Source organism: Erythrolamprus reginae, chromosome 1 (assembly GCF_031021105.1).
Source record: "Erythrolamprus reginae isolate rEryReg1 chromosome 1, rEryReg1.hap1, whole genome shotgun sequence".
In the NCBI taxonomy this organism is placed as follows: Eukaryota; Metazoa; Chordata; class Lepidosauria; order Squamata; family Dipsadidae; genus Erythrolamprus; species Erythrolamprus reginae.
Genome location: NC_091950.1, coordinates 210,135,731 through 210,159,256, shown reverse-complemented (window position 1 = coordinate 210,159,256; position 23,526 = coordinate 210,135,731). Strand labels below are relative to the sequence as shown.

Sequence of the window (23,526 nt, the reverse complement as noted above, 5' to 3'; positions counted from 1 at the left end):
CTTAGACTAGTGATGGTGAACCTTTTTTGGTTCACGTGCCAAAAGGGGAGGGGTGTGTGTGCATGTGCGTGTCCACACCCATAATTCCATGTGCCCCCCCATGCATGTGAACGTGACCCTCCCCCCAACACACAATGGCGCGCCGGACCTGAGCTCCCCTGCCCACCAATATGGCTCCATGTGACACTTGTGGAACACATGCCATAGGTTCGTCATCACGGCCTTAGTCCTTAAAATGTTCATATATTTTCACCAAAAAAGATGGTGAATTTGTTGCCTGATCAAATTGTAAATGTACTGCAGGATTACAAACAGCTCTAAAGGGCTCACACACTTTCTCTTTTCACTTTATGTCCAGGTAAATATCATCTAACATTGCTCTCTGCTTCTGTACCTAACATGAACCAATAGCTATAAGCAAGAACATGATAAATCTGGTGCCCAAGTAATCGTACCACAGCTTTAAGTTTTCTTAAATCGTTTATTACCTCTCTATGCCAAATAGGATTAGTTGTATTACTGATGATATTGGACCGCTTTTCCTGCCCATGGTGTGCAAATGTAGGAAAGGTTTTCTTTTTTCCAGGCTGAATGGACATCTTCAGGTAAGGGTCAGGGTTGAAGAACATTCCTTTTTTAAGTCCATTGGCCCGAATATCTTTGAAAGAAAAGGGGGGGGGAGGGAACAATAATAAAAATAATACAATAAATATATATATAGTCCGACCACAATTTAGCTCAAAATTTCTATTATTACATGAGACATTTGTTAAGTGAATTTTGCCCCATTTTATGAACTTTTTTCCCACTGTTGTTCTACTGCAGTTGTAGTTGTCAAATTAGCGTAACGTGTTAAATAAATTTGGCGTCTCCCTTGATTTTGCTTGCAGGAGGTCAAAAAAGAAGATCGCATGACTCCAGGACACTGAAACTGTCATAAATACGAGTGAGTCACTAAGTGTCTAAATGTTGACCCTGTGATCATAGGGATGCTGTAGCCATCATAGGTGTGAAGGACAGTTCTAAGTCATTTTTCAGTACAGTTGTAACTTTGAACGTTCACGAAATGAACTGTGGTAGGTCAAGGACCACCTGAACTTGGTACATAAAATTATTTTTCAAATCTACCATTAAGTGTTCCAACAACATAATGCTTGGCTTTTATATAGATTTACTGGTCACGCTAGCATGGAATTGTGAAAGCTGAACAACACATAGCTGAAGGATATGATGTTGAGTGATGCTGCTACAGAAAATTCACTGCTTGTGTTAAATTTGTTTATCCCACTGAGCTGGTGAATACAAAATTGAACCTTCTCATGGACATACTACTGTTTGAACATATATGTCAAAGCCATTCAAAATGATGAACTAGCACTATGATACCCTAGTTCGAAAAAAGCCCCAAAGTGGGCAGAACCTATTAGTAATTTGTGTTAATGTATATTTTCCACAATGGAGAAGAAGCTAACCTTGCAGAAGAATAAGGGCAGCTATCAGTCAAATATAAAACTTTGTGTTCAAGTATTTTTTTTAAAAATGATTGGAATCATTGTACATGGAGAGGGGGGAATTGCCATATACAGTATATCTAAATAATATCCATCCATGAATTATACTTAATGAGTTGTAGAAGTTAATAAAAGAAAACTAGGGACAAGCATAACTAATCTATGGCTCAAGGCTGAAAATGTTGCTGCAGAGTAAAGCAGGAATGGAAAGCCATTTTGATCACTCAAAATTATGAGAGAGAGATTTTAGCACTAATAAATTGAATACATAAACTTAAAGCAGTCTGGGGAGGAAAGAGAGGATGAGAGATCCTCAGCTATGTGCAGTGGAAAAATGCATCAGGCATTTCAAAGGCATCTCCTTTGCTCTTCTTCCCAGATGTTGCTAATACTTGGATCTATAATTGTTACTTGAGCTAAAACACCTGGCTATGTAACAGGGCTATGTAATTCCCATTTTTTTCAGCAATCGTTCTTTTATATTTCTCCTCATCCACTGTCTTTTCACTTCATCATTCGACCAAAGGTCTCTTTTCATAATCCTTATAAGCGTATCATTCACAGCCTTCTGTGGCAATTCCTTCCAAGCATCTTCTCCATCCTCTTCTCTTGCTTTCTATTTACTCTGTTGTCCTTCTAATACTTGTTCATACAGGACTTCCTGCAGTTCTATTTTCATTCCAGTTTCTTTTATTTCTTTCCTTTTTTCATCTATCTTTAATGTTCTAGTCTTCTATCACAAACAATCTAGATCCAATTTATTATTTTCATCAGATATTCGTCTTAAATTTCACTCAAATTTCCACTTAAAATTGAACCATCAAATGTATTTGATTTTTATTCATTCCACAGAATTCTCTATAAAAAAATTCACAAATCCTCTGATTTAAAGGGACAAAAATATAAGCAAAACCTACCTGATAGCGTAAAACTAATTAATTTTCGGGAGTGCTGTCCTGTAGAAGCACCATCAGTGCCTTCTGCCCCCATCTAAAAGGGAGAGAATATTTTAAATTATATTTTACAGTTCAAAATATAAGAAATATCTGGGAGAAAAAAACCTTCTAAATATAAAACATAGTGATTCATCTAAATCACTTAAAATAAAGTATTTTAGGTATGCTTAAAATACTTTCTATATAGGAATTATTTAATGTAAGTGCACAATAAATAATAAGTGAACAAAATATCCTTTATTATAATAGAATTACTAATGAGAAAACAGGTGACTTTTGTCGAATATTAGTGTATCTCTTTTTTTTGTTTTGAAATACCATTTTGGTTTCTGCAGCATATTGATTTATTATTATAAATAACAAGTTATAGTTTTAGTTATTGTTCTGGTCCAACAGAAAAGGAGCGTTGGCCACCTGATATTCTTCTTCTCATCGGGAGGAGCTGGCAGTCAGGATGGATGTTGTTGCCCATCAGCTTCAAGGACCGAGTCTCTTGTTTTTTTAAAAAAAAATGGGATCCGCCCACTGGTCTTCCAGTTCTGACAAATCCAATGCAAAGACTCGATGTGGTGAACACTGTTAAAACTCCAAACAATTAAAAGATCCCTCATCCCAGCTGACCGTAGGCTGGTTCATAGAAAAAGTTCCATGGTTTAGATTCCGGTTAGAAAGGTCAAAGCTGACAGGTGACAACATCCATCCTGACTCACAGTCACTCACGCCCTCGTCACCTCGAGGTTCAACTATTGCAACGCTCTCTACATGGGGCTTCCTTTGAAAAGTGTTCGGAAACTTCAGATCGTGCAGAATGCGGCCGTGAGAGCTATCGTGGGCTTCCCTAGGTATGCCCACGTTTCGCCAACACTCCACGGCCTGCACTGGTTGCCGATCAGTTTCCGGTCACAATTCAAAGTGTTGGTAATGACCTATAAAGCCCTACATGGCATCAGACCAGAATACTTCTGGGACCGCCTTCTGCCGCACGAATCCCAGCGGCCAATCAGGTCCCACAGAGTTGGCCTTCTCCGGGTCCCATCAACTAAACAATGTCGTTTGGTGGGACCCAGGGGAAGAGCCTTCTCTGTGGCAGCCCCGGCCCTCTGGAATCAACCCCCCCCCGGAGATTCAAATTGCCCCTACTCTTCCCGCCTTCCCCAAGATGTTGAAGACCTATCTATGTTGCCATACATGGGGGGGAATAACTATCTTTCCCCCCCCCCCCCATCACCACCTTTTTCTGACTGTAATATATGAGAATGGTGTGATTGTGTAGTAATGATCATTTTTAATATTTATGGGTTTTAAATTTGTTTTTAAACTTATATTGGATTTGTACTTTGTATATTGTATTGTTAGTGTTGTGAGCCGCCCCGAGTCTTTGGAGAGGGGCGGCATACAAATCTAATAAATCTAATGTAATCTAAACTAATCTGACTGCTGGCTCCTACCAAGATGGAGTTTGAAAGAAAGAAATCAGTCACTCACTACAAACTCAGTTGTGCATAGAATCAAAACAGGATTATGAAAAATATGGGGAAATTATCACAATGGTTGAATAAAATCCAAGATTTGCCAAATTGAAAATGTAAAAAATAAAAATGTATTATAATTAAAAGGATCATAGCAGCTAAGCATACTCAATGATTCCTACAGATTATAGAATTTTGTCCATCAAACTGAAAATAGAACAGAAAATTGACTTGGCAGTTGTGATTTGGCCTTCTTGCTGGTTCAGCTCTGCACAGCAATATATCTTGCTCCAAATTCCACCCATTGTTTATATTCTTGGCATACTGATATACAGAGATTAACTATTATATAAATAAGCCTATTTTATTTAACCTCAAAATCCGGGTTAGAAAGAGCAGACAATTGAGGAAGTGACAGCCAAAAAGACAATTGCAGGGATCTGCAATTCAGTGGATCTGAATGTCTAATAAGAATAGAAGAAACATAAATATGCTTCATTCTGGCAGGGCCGCCGATAGACGGGTACTACAGGGAGCCCCGTACCGGGCCAGGTGATTAGAGGGCCCCCGCATTAACGCCGTCAATCAGAGCTTCCCTTCAGTAAAAGAAAAATAACCCGGATGAATGGACGTGAGGGAAACTCGAGGCGCCTTCCCAAAGCAAAAGAAGGGAGGTTTGTTGTCGTGTGGGGCTGGTCTTCAGAACCCGGTTGTAACTTATACCAGCATTTCCCAACCGGTGCGCTCCTGCTCGATGCCGCGGTTTTCGGCGCTCTCCTGCTGGGCCCCAAAGAAGGAAGGCAGGAAGAAGGAGAGCTTCATTCTTCGCGCCTTTTTCCCGCCTTCCTTCTTTGGGGCCCAGCAGGAGAGCGCCGAAAACCGCGGCATCGAGCAGAAGCCGGGGGACAGCTGCGAGAAGGATGGAAGTACCGGCAGCGCCCCGCCCAGCTGGAACTTTCCTGGCGTCGGTGGCAAGTGTCCTTTGTGGCCCGGTGGGAGGGCACTGGCGGTAGGAGGGGGGGTGGCTGCAGCGGCCGCAGGCAGTCGCGGGGAGATGGCGGCGGCGAGAGAGAGCTCCAGGAGGCGGCGAGAGGGAGCGCTCTCTCTCTCTCTCTCAGCTGACTGCAAGCGGGAGCCCTGACGTGGCGGTTGGACGTGCTGCTGGACGTCGTACATGCTGGCGCTGCGGGCCTGGCATATACGGTGTCCAGCAGCACGTCCAGCTGCCGCCGTCAGGGCTCCCGCTTGCAGTCAGCTGAGAGAGAGAGAGAAAGAAAGAGAGACATATAAGAGAGGCAGAGAGAGAGAGAAAGAGAGACATAGCAAGAGAGGCAGAGAAAGAGAGACAGAGCAAGAAAGAAAGACAGCAAGAGAGGCAGAGAAAGAGAGATAGAGAAAGAGAGAGAGAAAGAGAGACATAGCAAGAGAGGCAGAGAGAGAGAAAAAGAAAGAGAGACATAGCAAGAGAAAAAGAGAGACTTAGCAAGAGAGGCAGAGAGAGAGAGACAGAGCAAGAAAGAAAGACAGCAAGAGAGGCAGAGAAAGAGAGAGAGAAAGAGAGACATAGCAAGAGAGGCAGAGAGAGAGAGAAAGAAAGAGAGACATAGCAAGAGAAAAAGAGAGACTTAGCAAGAGAGGCAGAGAGAGAGAGAAAGAAAGAGAGACAGAGAGAGAGAGAGACAGAGAGAGAAAGAAAGAGAGATAGCAAGAGAGGCAAAGAGAAAGAAAGAGACATATAGCAAGACAGTGAAAGAGAGAGAGAAAAAAGCAAGAAAGAGATAGCAAGGGAGACAGAGAGAGAGAGAGAGCAAGGGAGAGAGAAAGACAGAGGAAGGGAAGGAGGGAGAGAGGAAGAGAGCAAAAAAGAGAGGAAGAAAGAAAGAGGGATGGAGAGAGAGAAAGAAGGGAAGGAAGGAAAAGAGAGAAAGAGGGAGAAATAGAGCGAAAGGGAGGAAGAGAGAGGGGTTTTTTGTCCAAACTTTTCTTTAGCCCGCCCCCCCCTGCCCCCCCTTTCAATGTTCCCCAGGATTTTGAAAATATGAATAATGTGCCGCGGCTCAAAAAAGGTTGGGAAACACTGACTTATACAACGATAGAATCCCTGTATTATCAGAGGGTCTCCAACCTTGGCGACTTTAAGACTTGCGGACTTCAACTCCCAGAGTTCCCCAGGCAGCTTCACTGGCTGAGGAACTCTAGGAGTTGAAGTCCGCAAGTCTTAAAGTCGCCAAGATTGGAGACCTCCTGCTCTATCTACACTGCTCAAAAAAATAAAGGAAACACTTAAACAACACAATATAACTCCAAGTAAATCAAACTTCTGTGAAATCAAACTGTCCACTTAGGAAGCAACGCTGATTGACAACTTGGAGTTTATATTGTGTTGTTTAAGTGTTCCCTTCACTTTTTTTTGAGCAGTGTACTTTGAAATTAACTTGGATACCACGGGCTCGTTCAGACCTGCGTTCACCGATGGGCGTAAAAACTAGATCGAAAAGGATATTGAGATGTGAAGCAATATGAAATTGTATTTGGGTTTTTTTAACAGCTCCTATTTTAATACCACTGATAACTACACAACCCCCTGGATAATTAGAATAGAATAACAGTGGGAAGGCACCTTGGAGGTCTTCTAGTCTAACCCCCTGCTTAGACAGGAATCCTACACTACTTCATTCAGATGATTTTTTTTTAAAAAAAGTTTTTTTAAAAAAACATTAAAAAAATAAGATAGTACATAATCTATCATTTTACAATATACTTATTTGTTTGTTTAAATTTTGTATTTGCATTTTATAAGACAAGCAACAAAACAACACAACATAACAAACACCACCCCCGTCCCTTTTGAACTGTTATCCTCACAGTTCCTTCTTTATATAGTTATAGGGCCTGTAACATCAGCAGTTATTATATGATTATTCTATAGTTCCAGTAAAACTAAGGTCAAGTTGTTGCTATCATAATCTTATGAATAAAGTTAATTCTGGGAACATCGGGTTTTATTTACAGCTATTTTCAGATGATTATCTAACATCTTCTTAAAAACTTTTAAAAAGTAGTTTTAAAATGGCGGGGGCCCCCCCAGACACTTAGGTTGTATGGGGCCCCAAAATTCCTGATGGCGGCCCTGCATTCTGGTAAGTTTTATTTTCTCCAAATAGCTGTTGTATACAAATAAATACATTGTTGTTCTTCCTGGCTACTACAATTTACAGAGAAGATGGTGAATTATGTATATATGAGTACTGTATACATAGTACTGTATACGTAGGTTATCTTAATATTGCCATCAGTTTTAAGTGTAATGTTTATATTATATCAGAAATTGATACATCATTTTCTTTAGTTATCAGATGTCTATCTCAGCTTGCTCAAGGAGCAGAATATGTTTTAGGCAAGGATAGTTCCTATTTTATAACAACCCTATAAAGTTAACCTGAATAATAATGACTAGCCCATCTTAATTATTACACCACATGCTACTATGCTATTGTTTATTTCGAGGGTGCACAATTATTTTCTGGCCAATAGCAGCACTTTTTAAATCAATTTTTTCAATGATCAGGGGTTGCTTGCCAGGGACAGCAGTGACATCACCAGAACAAAGAGGACTGGAATCTTGAGTTTCAGGTTTGCCAGAGGCATGATTCATTCATTTTACCTACCGTAATTTTTGCTCCATAAGACACATTTTTTCTCCTCCCAAAAGTGAGTGAAAATGTCTGTGCATCTTAGGGAGTGAATAAGGACAACAGTGAGCAGTGGTGAATGTCGAGATTGATCCTCGCTGCCTGGAACAGCTGATTGGCGGTATACCAGGAGGCTGATCCAACTGCCGATTAGCTGCTCAGAGGCAAAGGCTCCAGCGTTCCCGGCAGATGCAGGAGACACAGAGGAGGCAGGCTGTTTGCTACAAGGACACTAACCAGATGAATACTGCATGGACACTGAATCTTATAGTCAGGAGCATCTTATGAAGCGAAAAATATGATATTTTGTTGAGAATAGCAAATTGCAGTGCTCTTATTTGTATCTGCCATCACATACTGGCTAAATGACTTCCAAGACCAATAGATTTTTTCCCCCTTGTCAATCTTTTCAAAGAGAAAAAGGTCCATTTTGATATTTTCTTTGTCTAAAGTGAATGTAGAAAATAGTTTCCTTAACCTGATGTCTCCAAATAGTATGAGTAGCCTACTGCAATGTGGAGATAAACCAGTTACACTTTTAAAACTCATGGTATAATTACCCCAAATTTAATACAATTGCAGTTGGGCTTCATCTGCATTTTGTCTTCTACAACAAACTGTAATTTTCAAACTGCATAGCATGTTTGTTTCAATGAATGAGGAATACACTGTACATGCAATCATTAAAATATCTTGTTTATTTAGTAAGGTACTTTGAGGAATGTTTTTGGTTCTTCATTATTAAGGTTGGCTACTGCCTGGAGCTTTTCTTTGCAAGGTTATTCAGAAGCATTTCCTGCTTCCCAGAACTAAGATGTAGAATGAGTGGCCCCAGGTCACCCAGCTGGCTTTGTGCCTAAAACAGGAGTAGGTTTCACAGCTTCTTAACCACCTTTAGCCACTGTGTTAAACTGGCTCTCATCTACTCATTTATATGCCTTTTAAAAAAGGGATTTGGTTAACAACACTTGATGTAATACTATTATCTCTTAGATAAGTCAGATCCTGCCTAGCAGATGAAGTTGCTAGCCCGCTCTCACCTATGAATCAAACATATGCCGTATTTTTAGTGTATAACACACACCTTTTTTCCTCCCTAAGAGGCTGATAATTAGGGTGCGTCTTCCCCCCCCCCCCAGCCCTAACTAGCTGCAAACGATCTTCCCAGCTCTTACCTTGCAGGCTCTTTCATTGTTTCTCTCTGTGAATAATGTTTTCTAAGCCCTAAGTCTTTGCAGGGTTTTTTCATTGCTCTAACTTGCTCTGAGTAAGTTTCTTTCCAGCCATAACCAGGTGCTAACGATATTCCTAGCTCTTACTGGCTTGCAAGCTTTTTCATTGTTACTCTCTGTGAAGAATGTTTTCCAAACCCTGTCTGATTTTTTTTTTAATTCTCTATTTGCTCCAAATGTTTCTTTCCAGCCCTAACCAGGTGCTGACAATATTCCCTGCTTTTACCTGCTTGCAAGGTCTCATTGTTACTCTCTGCCAAGAATAGAAACATAGAAACATAGAAGACTGACGGCAGAAAAAGACCTCATGGTCCATCTAGTCTGCCCTTATACTATTCCCTGTATTTTATCTTACAATGGATATACGGTATGTTTATCCCAGGCATGTTTAAATTCAGTTACTGTGGATTTACCAACCACGTCTGCTGGAAGTTTGTTCCAAGGATCTACTACTCTTTCAGTAAAATAATATTTTCTCATGTTGCCTTTGATCTTTCCTCCAACTAACTTCAGATTGTGTCCCCTTGTTCTTGTGTTCACTTTCCTGTTAAAAACACTTCCCTCCTGAACCCTATTTAACCCTCTAACATATTTAAATGTTTCGATCATGTCCCCCCTTTTCCTTCTGTCTTCTGTCTATACAGATTGAGTTCATTAAGTCTTTCCTGATACGTTTTATACTTAAGACCTTCCACCATTCTTGTAGCCCATCTTTGGACCCGTTCAATTTTGTCAATATCTTTTTGTAGGTGAGGTCTCCAGAACTGAACACTGAATGTATTCCAAACTCTGTCTTTGTAAGTTTTTTTATTGCTTTACTTGTTCCAGATATTTCTTTCCAGCCCTAATCAGGTGCTATTAATGTACCCAAGCTCTTTCATTGTTACTCTCTACAAAGAATGTTTTCCAAGCCCTAGTTTTGTGGGGGGTTTCCCCATTGGTCTAACTTGCTCCAAATGTTTCTTTCCAGTCCTAACCAGGTGCTAATGATGTTCCCAGCTCTTACCCGCTTGCAAGCTCTTTCATTGATACTCCCTGCAAAGAAGAATGTTATCTAAGCTCTAAGTCTTTGCAGGGTTTTTTCCATTGCTCTACTTGCTCAGACTGTTTCTTTCCAGGTGCTAATGATGTTCCCAGCTCTTACTGGCTTGCAAGCTCTTTCACTGTTACTCTCTCAGAATAATTTTTAAGCCCTTAACCATGGGATAAAATAATGTGCTGAAGCTGACCAGACAAATGACGCTAGCCAGATGAATACCTGGTAAGCAGATTCTTTTCCCTATTTTCCTCCCCAAAAACTAAGGTGTGTTTTCTATTCCTGTACGTCTTATACTCTGAAAAATACAATATATTTCTAATGAATATACATTTAACCAAAAAGATGGGAACTTTTTTTTTTACTCAGCCAGGTGCATACATAAATACTAAAGATAGCTTTGCTAACACAGCCTTCTTCAAGCTGAGTCTAATCAGATTTGTTGCACTAGAAAATCGACAGCCCTGGTCAGTATCACTAATGTTCCAGGTGTACAACAGATACAGCAAATACCTCGGCATGACAGTAAGTTGGGAAAGGCTATTCTGAGTGCACTGTTTCCACACCAGGGTTGGTTTTTTTTTGAGTGGCTTAACATTTCCTGCTTCCGAGTGTTGAGAGAGAGAGAGAGTGGCACAAGGTACCAAGCTGGCACTGTGCCCAAAGCAAGACTATAACCCGGATCTTATGATTTTTCACCTGCTGCCATAGCCACTACATCAAATAAGTTCTACAAAGTTGTTAATCTATCACAATATTATTTCATCAATAAGAATTAATTAGGTAAGTTGAAGGAAATAAGGAGAAGGAGAAATATTTTATTGTGATCTGCTCAGCCTGCTCATAACTTTGTTTTGGCTCCAAAGCTAAGGGGGTTCAGTTCTGGTTCACACTTAGAAGGGGCAGCATACATCTTCAGCTGGAATCAAATTCTATTCAGAGGCACATTTACTTTTACTTAGCCAAAAAAAAGTAGGCTAATTTAGGTTAAGGGGGCATAACTATAACATTTGATAGTTTCTATATGACAACAGAGATGGCATCTGATAAACCATGTCCAGATTTTGGGAAGCCATTAAGCAAATCCAAACAATCTTATCTGTCAAAACAAAATTATAAAATTCAAGATGCATTAAAATCAAACAATTTAATAATAAATGAAATGTAACCCTTTAGGAGCAAAATATCACTCATCATCTCTTTATGTCGATATTCTCATTAAATCAAGTAATTCATTGGAAAATACTATTTGTCAACCTAAATTAACAGGTTTAATGTTAGTGTTAAATAGATTGATCCACTGTAAGCAATATATATACTTACCATCACAGCAGGGTTTTTCACAGTGATACATGGAGTTGTTGCACGCTGGGCTCCACTTATACCATGGTAGTATTTAAAGCAGATTTTTATTTCAGCTAAAAGGAAAAAAAATGAAGGAAAAGAAGTATAAGAATTCATGACCAATTCATAGTGAGTGAAGAGAGTCAATGGAACAGCTGCCTTGAGAGCAACAGAAGCCACAATTCATTGAGACCATATTACTTAAATTCTAGCAATTTGATTAAATAATAAGATCATTAGTCTAATAATTGTTTCTCCAAAAGAGATGCCCTTGAAACCTTTGGCAGCAACATACGTATTATTAAGCCGTTGAAACTATACAGATACCAAAATTAAAATTAAGCAGTCCAATTAAGGAAAGGATTTCAGCTTTTTCCTCCTTTGCTTTCCACATCTATTTTTCCCCAAGTTTTTTTTTTTAATGCAACTACAATAACCTGCACCTGTCATTTTTCCTGGACCCCACAATCTATAATAGCATCTGTTTCACTGTTATACATGATCTCTTTTTGAGCCAGTTAAGTCACAAGATAAAAGGCCATTCCTAACTAATCAAAATGCAGCCCAACCATTTTCAAATATAACACCTGCCACTCTAAATGACAAAGGGAAGTTGGTAGGTTGATAAGAATCCTGAAGGACTACGGAGTAGCAGGAATATTTCTACTCCTTGCTAAATTAGTGGGAGTGGTGCAGTGGCCTAAAGGTGGAGTTCTAGCCTCACAATCAGGAGGCTGTGGGTTCGATCTTAGGCAGAATCTACTGTGAACTCTTCATTGCCAACAAGAAGGACATCAGACCAGTAAACTCTCAGCTCCATTCAGTTGCCTCAACTCCACTCTGATGCAAGGGATGAAAGTATTTCCTGCTGAATTGGAAGTTTGTAATAGACACCTTTTGTGTGAGGGACCATAATTCCAGATATGCTCACCAATCCAATACTAAGTTCTAGACTGTAATTATAAACTCAGAGTTGTTGAGAATTGTGTGGCAATTCGAATATGTAATTATGATTGTTGTTATTATGTTGTTAAAGAGTAGTAGATCCTTGGAACAAACTTCCAGCAGACGTGGTTGGTAAATCCACAGTAACTGAATTTAAACATGCCTGGGATAAACATATATCCATCCTAAGATAAAATACAGAAAATAGTATAAGGGCAGACTAGATGGACCATGAGGTCTTTTTCTGCCGTCAGACTTCTATGTTTCTATGTTATGCTTGTTATTTAAGATATATATTTTAGTGCCCAAAATTACAACTTGAGAGTCAAGAATCTGTGTAGAATATATTTTTAACACTTCACTTTTTCTGTCTACATGAATTACAAATTTCACCCCAACTGCTATAACGGATGAACAATTACAGTTCCAAGCTATTATTGAATGATACAAAGAGAACACAGGGCAGAGAAGGGGAACAGGTCAGAACATCAAACAGGCAGGAAGCGTTTATTAACATTACACAAGCATCAAAATGTGCTCTTTGACTCAACTCATACGAATTCTCCCTGTGGAAACAGTAGTATAAATGATGAGCTGCTGTAAATACATATCTATGTATTTATCTGGTACTTCATACTAGAGATAGAGGCATTCGACTTTATGACCAGTTCCCACAAGCTTTATTACTATTTTTTCCTTACAATTAATTATGTCAATTGATTTTCCTCAGGGTGAAATCTTGCCATTTTTATTAACTCAATTTTAATGAATCACAACAAAGCATATGCAGAAAAATGAAAACTGTACTTAAGCATCTAGCCAAAATATTAATTCATAGAAACATAGAAGATTGATGGCAGAAAAAGACTTCATGGCCCATCTAGTCTGCCTTATATTATTTCCTGTATTTTATCTTAGGATGGATATATGTTTATCCCAGGCATGTTTAAATTCAGTTACTGTGGATTTACTAACCACGTCTGCTGGAAGTTTGTTCCAAGCATCTACTACTCTTTCAGTAAAATAATATTTTCTCACGTTTCTTCTCATCTTTCCCCCAACTAACCTCAGATTGTGCCCCCTTGTTCTTGTGTTCACTTTCCTATTAAAAACACTTCTCTCCTGAACCTTATTTAAGGTTCAAATGTCCAAATGGATACCATCTTATCCCCCATGGAAACTAGGAGGAAAAGATGAGCTCTGCCTGCTAAAATATAATAGGGAAAGCAATCTTTTTTATACGATATCCATTAATTTTATTGTTTTTATATTTTAATGGGGTATTTTTATACTGTAAGCTGATCAGAGATGTTTGGATAGTGAGAGGGATAACATATAAATTTAATAAATACATAAATAAATAGTAGTCCTAAAGAGCAATTTGCCACTTTATCATTATGCAACAATTAATATTCCTCCAGATTTTCTATGGAGGAAGAGATCACTTCTATGCTCACTGCCAAAGCCACAAGAATTTCAACAGGATATTTCCTGTTTTATTCTTTTCTCTAGAGTATGGGGGGGGGGGGCATTCTTCTCAATTCCTCTAATAGCATTAATGCTGCAGTTCAAATTCAGCCTGTCTTTTAAGCCAGTCTTTTAGCTGGAGGGCAAAGACTTATTACAATGATGATCAAAGGATTGTATTTGACAGCTGTATCATTTCTTCTTCCTCTAACTCCCCTTCGTATGCTCTCCTGAGTTATTAAACTGAGCATCATATTCACGTGTTTGGATTCTTCTTCCGCGAAGATGATCACACAAACTGATTATAAACAATGACATAACAAAGTCACCAAAATGATTCATCTGTAAAAATTATTTATGTACCAGTAATGAAAAATTGGTGGAAACAGATTTGAAAAAAGTAGTTGAAAAATGACCAGGTGGAAATATTATGAGATTCCTGAATACAAACTGATAAAATTTCACTGTAGTTGAAAAGAAGAAAATGTGGTTAATTGATGTGGCAATACCAAAGAATGGTAGAAGATAAAGAATTGGAGAAGATCATAAAGTATCAAGATCTGAAAACTGAAACAGAAAGCTTATGGCATAAATTAGCCTTGGTGGTCCTGGTGGCTATTGGCACACAGAGTGCCATACCAAAAAAACCATGGACAGCAGAAAATATGCACATTGATAAAAATTTTGACCTGCCAATTACAGAAATACCTCGTGTATACTATGTATACTATATACAATATGACATCCTAGAGAAATATTTGATGTACATAAAGGCCAATATCAGTTAAAGAACTGATGGCTGTGGTTTCACATTGTTATAAACAGGTATAGAGTAGTACTTCGGTACTCATTGGTATATGGTACCAGGAGGCACAATGAGTACCAAAAATAATGAGTATTAAAAAAAATTTCCCATCACTCTAATGAGTCACAAGTTCTAGTTTCTGTGTTGAGTACCAAACGAGAACCTGGATAACATTTTTTTGTGTAAAAAGGTGTGGAGTACTAAATTGGATGTGTTCCAAAACAGTTGAGTACCAAGATACCCCTATACTGAATTTATCAGATTTGAACATCTAATTTTGCAAAACAAAACCAAACCATGATGCTTGGAACAGCTTATATTTTTAATGCTACCTTGATATTTATTAGATTCTTATTTAGGACCCAAGTTACTAAATTTCCATTCATTTTAGATGAATTTATAAATAATTTGCTGCAAAAGTTGTTCAAGCTCTAAGATAGTTAAGAAGAACTGTAAAGCAAAAAAAGATAAAAATATGAACAAAATGTTAGCAAATTTCTTGATACTTTCTCATTTCAGCTGAACCTAAAACAAGAAATGTAAGCAATTAAAGAACAAAAGTTACCGTAGTGTTTTCTTATCAGCTTGTTGCATTTCCTTTGGCTTACTAATTCTTTCCCTTTTTCTACAGTTTGAATAACACCACTTGCCTCAAAACTCAGTAATGTAATATACTTATGTAGCAATTCACTGCTTACCTACCAATATTTTTCAATCAACAGATTTGTATTGCCATTGCCTCCTGCGTGATAAGATTTTGATAGGATATAAATTCTAGGGAATATTAAAACTCATTGCAAAAATGCTAAGCTCTAGAAATGTTATTCACATATATACATTCTGTGTTATCAGAGGACTTACGTTCCATAAAATAGGGACCAGGTTCAATTCGCCATATGATCTGCCCTTTCTGTGTTCCAGTCACACCACGGTTTTTGGAATCCCAGAAATTTGCTGGTGAGCTCTCATCTAAAATAGGGAAAATTGATTAAAATATGACCTCTATACCTTAGTGTTAGGGAAATTAATCCATGTTACAACTACTGTATGCCTGAAATTTTGTTTATTTCAGCCAGCGGATTGCAGTGGATGAATGAACACCTTCCATGGAAACCTCCCTATGGAGTTAAAATAGTAAAATCAATATCAAGGTAAATGAATAAATATAATTTTCTGCATTTCAGGGATGATCTCTCTCTCTCTCTCTTTCTCTTTCTCTTTCTCTCTCTCTCTCTCACTTCCTCCCTCTCTCACACACACAAACTAGGTAAAATCACAACTAAGATTTAATTAATCTCATTCCTCTGAAAGCAACTCTGTTCATTCTCAGTATTGTTTTTTTTCTTAAAAAATAATTGGACAAAGGATTTCCCTTTGACAAAGCTCAAAATGAATAATGTACCAAATATAATTCTTCTAGTTTTTAGACAAAGGAAGGAAATATTTATATTTTTACCACTTGCCATAGTGCCTCTGAGTGACTAACAAAACCTTACAAACATCAATCAATAAAACAGAAATAAAAAGCATTCTGCTCATCATCCATCCCCAAGGAAGGCACATCTAACATTCCAATTCAAATGAAAAAGGGTGTTAATGCTTTCTGAAAGCCAGCAAGTTTTGGGGCCAATAAAGTCTTGGTGAGGATCACTCCAGAGGATGTATGCAACCTCTGCATAGTTAGACTCCTTTGATCTAACTAGATAATATTGACGCAACCAAAAGACTGGGGCATGCCCAGCTTGTGAAGGGACCACTTGATAAGACTAGTTTTGTTTTTATCAAATTTAAAAAGAAATAATACTATATCCTAACTGGAATAGAGTAGACTAGTTCTCCTTCCATACCAATACATTCATTCAACATTTAAGCAACCCCCCCCCCCCCCAAAAAAAAACAGTTTTGTGTCATGCAAGGCTTTATAAATTATAATCAGCACCCTGAACTGCATGTTGTAGCCTATTGGGAGATATAAGTTCACAAAGCAGTGATGTTTCATGGACATGCCACAGTATGTCTGTAACAACCCATGAATGGTCTTTAAGGTCACCATATAAAGCACACATTGCTGGGAGGTGAATAAGGCATCAGTGATAACAAGTAGAGCTTTCTGGTTTATGAACAGGGACAATTAGCAAGCTATTTGAAGTTGTGGAAAGGCCCTCTTGGCCCCAGCTGCCGCCTGCGCCTCAACAAGAGTCAAGAAGTCCCTTAAATGTCAAAACGCTTCTGAGCAGGGTAATAAAGTCTCTTTCTTAGATATGACAAAGCAACGGGTTGTGAAATGCTTCACTAAAGGCATAATTGCACTTCAGTATTAGACAGTAAATCCCTCTGCCCTGGCATACACAAGACCCAGTAACAGCAGCAGTTTTCTCAGTTGAAGCTCCAGAAAAAGGCATCAAAATTGTAACAGAATGCATGCTTGGACATTAGACGCTCACTACTGTACTATGTGTGTGTACCTTTCGAGATGGAACTCCCTGCTAGTCAATAATCTTTTTCTAAATCATAATATAACTGTCTTGGTGAAAAGATTAAATTATCCCATTCTTTGAATAGTTGGGGAGGGGGGAATTCTACTATTTTTCCCTAAGGAAAACTTAGAGAAGATACTGTTTACAGAATATGCTTTGAAACCATATCTATCTATCCCAGATCTCCATTATATCTGTCATAGTACTTCTATGAGCTGTATAAAGGGGATTTCAATACAAGGATTTTACAAGAGCAGGAATAATGTTACCATCATCTGCCAAAATGCTTGATAGTGGATTGAGTTCCAGAAACTGATTGAGGTAAGCCTTTTAAGTTTTTCTATTATTGTCACAGATTGACATTCAGGAAGTTGGAGAACGGGAAAAGTAACACAGTAGAAACGTCTTGTGGTTCCTTCATTGTTGCGTATAAATACTGAGACTCTTTTATATTTGTTTTAAACATTGCATTTTGAGTTCTGAAGGTAATATATTACTGTTTACTGAATTTTAAAATTTGTACCTATTACATACAGTGTTTTAGATAACTGAGATTTATGATGCTCTGCAGTATTGGATTGTAAATATTTTAAAAGTTTCATTGGCTGAAAGGCTCTGCCCTTGTGATTCCAGAGAGGTAGAAACCACAGACTACGTGGTTCTTTTATCCCAGTTCCCTGCACCAACGTTTTGCTATTTACGCCCAGCTGCCATGGTCAAAACAGAAGCACGACACTGTTTTTGATGTCTCCTTTTCAGACCCAATTTCTCGGGCAAACATTTCCTACTTTTTTTCATTCCTTCTGAAGACAGCGTAGCTTTCTCAAGGCTCTGGCTATCAATGCAGAAACGCACTGTCTTTAGAACCTCTTCTTCCAAAGACAGCATGGCTTTGCGAAGATAGGACTGTCTTCAGAAAGAAGGAATAAAATTAGAAAAGTATGAAACATTTGCTGGAGAAGCTGGGTCCAAAAAGGAGGCAGCAAAAGATGAAAGGTCTGTCTGGGGAACTGGAGGAGAAGACAGCTGGGCAAATCAATGTTTGCTGGCCTAGTTGCTGGCCTGAATTGAGGAACAAGTGAATGTTTGCCAACTGGGGCTGGGGAGCCATGTGGAGTTGGAGGGAGAAGGCAGCTGGGTAAACAAATGCTTGTTTGCACTTGCTGGAGCAGCTTGAAGTAGCTGAGGCTTCCGAGTGTATCACAAGCAACCACAGATTTTATTATTAACATAGCAGGTTCAATCTGATTTATTTCTTTACAAAGTCAATTTCTGTGGCTGTCCATCTCAGTCAATGACTCTGGGTGGCTTACAATTCATGGAAAAGAAATTCCCTAAAAGCATTTACATTTCAAAGGACTACTAAAAATGAAAAAAGAAACAAATCTATAACAAATCTGCAATAATTACGAAGAGAACGCAAACAGGAAAATTCTCATATGAAACTGGAAATTGTTGCCCACTGGGCTATCTTCATTGTAAAGATTATCTTGCTGGGGAAAATATTTGTCTTTTAAACTGGATTGACTATAGTTGTTTTCCTTTATTGGTATGCATTAATCATGTTTTCAATGGCTTATCATAAGAGATTTGATGAGATTTTCTTATGGTTAAGAATGGTTTGTCTGTTGCAGTGATGCCGAACCTTTTTTGGCTCGTATGCCAAAAGGGTGTGTGCATGCGCACTATAGTGTGCATGTGTGTACCAGCACATGGATGTGTACCCACACCTTTGCCCTCCCCTGCATATGCACATAACTCATGTGCTGCCCCCTACCCGCACGCACACACGCACAGGCCTCACTGAAGCCTCTGGACTCCCGAAGCCTGGGGATGGTGAAAAACGGCCTAATGGACAAACCGGAAATCCATTTTTCCGAATTTCTGGTTTGCTGTTTTTGTGCTCCAGAGGCTTCAGGGAAGCCTCTTGAAGACTGGGGAGGGCGAAAACCGCCTCCCCCAAGGCCAAAAATCGCCTGGCCAGCACACGCATGTGCACTGGAGCTGACAGAGAGAAACACCTTTGTGCCTCAGATGTGGCTCCGTGCGCCATATATTCACCATCATTGGCCTATTGAATAAAAGCCATTTGAAATGTGATATAGTAACTGTAGAATGTGTAATCTCTGAATTATAGTCAATAGTTTTGTAGCATCTGTGAAATAATCCAAAAAATTGAGCAAAAAACCCCACATGTTCAATATGCAAGAATTAAATTCTGGTTCAGTTCATATAGACTATTATTTTTCATAGTGGTAAGAACTTCCTTATAACATTTTGCCTCCAACATAAATAGCTTTTTTCAATTTATGTAGTCCAAGTAGGATTGCACACTAATTAAATCGATTTCCTTATTTCAGTCATTACCTACATTGCTATTAAGACTAACGCTGTGAATAAGATGGACAGCAAAGGACCATTTCTGTTCCTAATGGAATAAAATGAATGTGGGGGAGAGAACTTCATTTAATTTGCTATAGAAAAAAATAATTAGGAACAAGACTTTTTAAACCTTAACACACATAAGCATTAAGAGACAGGAAAAGGAAACAATAGCTGTTGCATAACAGTTCCACTGTGCTTTTTACTTATACTGTATAGCCGCTATATTATGGTTGCATCAATTCCTGAGAGAAAAGTAAATTATTATCCACTTTTCTTGAAAAGTATTTTCCATACAGATTCTTACTACTTCTTCAAGGCAGATGCTATCATCACCCTACCATATGAATTGAGCCATAATTTCATTAAGATAAACTTCATTATTTTTACATTTGGATTCATTCTAACATCTTTAAGTGAAAATTCAAAATAAATTCTTTCATAACATTATCCCATAGTCAGAAATAAGGCAGAAATAAGAGCCACATAACCTAAGACAAACAAATAAAAATAATAATTACAAATAAATAAAATTGGTCTTGGAATGGAACTGTAAGATTCTAGAGTTATGATTCTCACTTTCACTGTCAGATATTGATTATTTTCTTTTTTAAAATAATCTTTATTAAGTTTCTACATATAAAAAACAATCTAAACAAAGCATACAAAACATACAAAGAAAAGAAGAAGAAAGAAAAGTGAAGGAATGTAGACAGACCAATCAGCTTATAAACCTATAGAACATATAGAGCGTTCAGTTTCACTGATGTTCGATATATGTACATAGATAGTTATTTGCTTATCATCAGTTAATATTTTCTTTCACTAAATACATATATTTATTTGTTGTATAAAAGACATAATTTGTCAACCATATTGTTGACTATCACTATCAAGCAACCTAGTATTTGTACCTAGTATTTGGAATTGTGTGTTTATTTTCTTTAGTTCTGTATACTACAGTATATTGTATTCATTTTGGATATTTTTGTGGAAGGTATGAATTCGTTTTTAGGGGTTTTATGTTCCATTGATTTATGGTGAAGTACTTCTAAATATTTTCATTCTATTTGGGTACGAAAGGAAGGATTGTCTTGTTTTCCTTTTCCTTTAGGTTTTTAATGTACTTTTTCTGTTTGAGCCATTTGTACCAACTTTCCCATATTTTGTAAAATTTGGATTTATCTTTTTCCTGCAATTCCAATATTTATTATTGGAGATATTTATTATTTTCTATTGGGAGAGCCCCATCATCCAGTATTTACTATCCTATATTTTTCTTTTCTTTTTTCAATTCATACACAAAAAAAAGAATTTTAAAGAAACAGCAGAGCACCAGTAGTGCTATATTTTCTCTTTAACTGATTGTCAAAATCAATTTATTACAGTTCAGTACATCTTGTAGTGTACATGTTATATATACCACTACAAAATCATAATGTAGTATTAATTTGTAAAACAAATCTGTCTGGTAACTACTGCTGAACATGTTGCTAAAATGTCGATGTCACAAATGTGTCATTTTTTACAAAATTTTAGCATTATTGAATTATCAAGTTCTTATTGGAAGTCCAGCTATTATGATATCATGTCAGTCTTTTATTTTAAAATTCCTCTACTCTTAAAAGTAAATACATTTATCCTATGCTTTCTAAGGAAAATCCATTTTAAGTGAATAGTCTCATAACTCATAAAGGGTGAATACAGATACATGGAGATATGACATGTCTTAAAGCAGCTGAATTTTGTTTTCTGAGTGTTTTCCAGAGTTATTGGGTGGTCACAAGAAAATATTATGAACACATACACAGAAGCACTTTTCTTCACAGCCCTAATTTATGTATAAATAAATCCCAGAAACTAAAGAAGACTTCTGAATTGTCATGCCTAGAACTATGCTCTTAAGTTTTTTAACAGCATCCTTCACTTTTCTTTTTCTGCCTTACCTGATGGGAGTATCATGCGCCAACACCTTTGTTCAATTAATGTCAGGTTAATTATCTGGAGATGACTTAGCAAGGAAGTCTCTTCTTTATGGTTTCTGTTATCCATAGGACAGCTCTTTTCTCCATTTTAAACAAAGCTGACTTCTTGAAAAAGGAAAGTTGTTGCTATGCTCAACCATCGCTGGCATCATTATGAGTTCACTGGAGAAGTACTTTTGCATTTGTCATCTTCCTTTGGCTGTTAGATTCAGAGTTCTTAAAGACGGGGATTTTTGGAATACTAAAGAAATATTGCTTTTGACAGCGACCTTAACTACAGAGCTAACTGCTTTTGGTGCTCTAAAACACAGATGAAGTGTTTTGTCCTTCAGATTAGTTTATATGTAGCTACTCCCATTTGAAGGATACAGGATACAAAGTCCCCAGCCTCCCTCAACTTCCTTCCTTTACTGTTTTCCATGGAAGACTTCGGAGAATTAATAAACAGGATTTTTAAAAAACAAACATAAATGATCATCGCATTAGTCAGAGAAAGCAACAAATGAACCATCAATCTTTTATATTTATTGCATCACTGCTTTGATATTAGAGAAGTAATGTAATTCTGATCTTGCTGGCTGCTACATTTCTCAACAACTTTGGTGTGCTGACATGTAAACAGATTAGCAAATACAATGTCTCCATTTTAAGAAAATCTTGGCCTATACTGTACATGGTTTCTCACTTGACACTGTTTAACTGAAGTAAAATCCTGCCAAGGCAGAAGACATTATGAGCCAAACACATTTTATGTTTCAAAGATATCCATTTTGGCTATAGTAAAAAAAAACATGAACCTATAATATTGGAAACATCTGGTGATCATTAAGGTCCCTAAAATGCTAAAATGTTATATCAAAGTAATTTCACTGGAAATGTTTTAAAGAAGAAAGCAAAGAGCTTGAATCTTCTGTTTCCCCAACCCACCAGTGGGTCAGATTTCCCTGTAGACCAACTGAGAGATCAACAACTGTGGACCAGTTAGCAAAACCCATCATTTTGTCCAGTTAAATCTACAAGGGAGTAACTGCCACAAATCCTACACTTTGGGGAGATTTGTTGTTGGGATGGGGCTAAGACAAAGAGGTGCTGTTCTCTATAGCAGGGCCAAACAGTCTCTCTATAAAGTTCAGGCTGACTGTTTGTTAGTCATTCAGAAACTTTTGAACACTGAGCTGTTCCAGACATTCTTCCCATGATTTAATGTTGCTATTTTCATCTTTATCCTCACTTATTTTTATTTTGTATGTTTCACTTTTGTATAGTTGTTTTTGTCTCTGTTATTGTGGGGATGTTTAGATTAGGGGTGGATTGTGGATGCTTTTGCTGCCGACTTGCTGAGGGGCATGCTGGGCACACACCCCCAATAGCAATAAAAAATAGCTTCTGCACATGCGCAGGAGCAATATCCAAGATGGTGGCACCCATGGAGACACCAACAGAATTGGCACTGCAGGGGTAAGTTCTAACTTACATCGCTGCCAGTTTGCTTCCTCCTGTGCCACGTGGACATGCTTCATGCGGGCGTGCATGCTCAGTGACAAAAAATTTCCCCCCAAAAGCCAAAAGCAAGATGATCACTGCATGCAAAGTGCCAGAAACCAGCTCCTGCACATGTGCAGAAGGGGAAAAAATGTTTTTTTTAAAAAAATTAAAAAACATTCAAAAAAAAAGAAAGAGATGGCAGTGCCTTGCCTATGAACTAGCACCAACTGAGCCAGTTCTGTGACATCATTGTGATGTCACCAAGGGGTTGCTACCAGTTCAGGAAAACCAGTCCAAACTGGGAGGAGCCATGATGTCATCACCAAGTTACTAATGGTTCTAAAAACACACTTAAAACTGGTAGGAACCCACCTCTGATATGAATCAACACTCCCACCCATCCATCTTGTATGACCCTCATGTCTTTTCATATTGCTTTCTTCCATCTTTTTTTTTAACTGTATTAACAAAAAAAATCATAAATTGTGTAATGCATTTTTTGTACTGGTACTAGAAGCTCTCTGCTGGAAGCACTCTAGAGGAAGTAATCTTATTTTTAATCATATTATTAAAAGATGTACTGTGTTGCTATTATTTCTGCTTACTATTTGAACTGAGAAATGTCTAATAGTAACACACATCAAACCATAGCTTATTCCTTAATTATTTAGCCTACTGAATGGGGTTATTATTATTTTTCCTCTGATATTCTATGCAGCTTAAGAAATTTCTTCTCAGAC

At 37.9% G+C, this 23,526-nt stretch overlaps 1 protein-coding gene across 2 annotated transcripts in view; it reads right to left on the bottom strand.

The window, feature by feature from the left end:
- The window catches only part of HECW2 (HECT, C2 and WW domain containing E3 ubiquitin protein ligase 2), a 180,073-nt gene that overhangs the window by 82,946 nt on the left and 73,601 nt on the right, over window positions 1–23,526 (bottom strand). The window contains exons 1-5 of one of the 2 annotated variants that reach the window (XM_070732127.1): window positions 21,263–21,376; window positions 15,319–15,426; window positions 11,220–11,314; window positions 2,429–2,501; window positions 489–658 (exon numbers count right to left, since the gene is read on the bottom strand). In XM_070732127.1, coding sequence (XP_070588228.1) covers window positions 489–658; window positions 2,429–2,501; window positions 11,220–11,314; window positions 15,319–15,426; window positions 21,263–21,368 — 552 coding nt within the window. In that variant the 5' untranslated portion in view covers window positions 21,369–21,376. Of the gene's footprint in view, window positions 1–488; window positions 659–2,428; window positions 2,502–11,219; window positions 11,315–15,318; window positions 15,427–21,262; window positions 21,377–23,526 lie in introns of those variants that run through there. The other variant, XM_070732126.1, reaches the window with a different exon arrangement.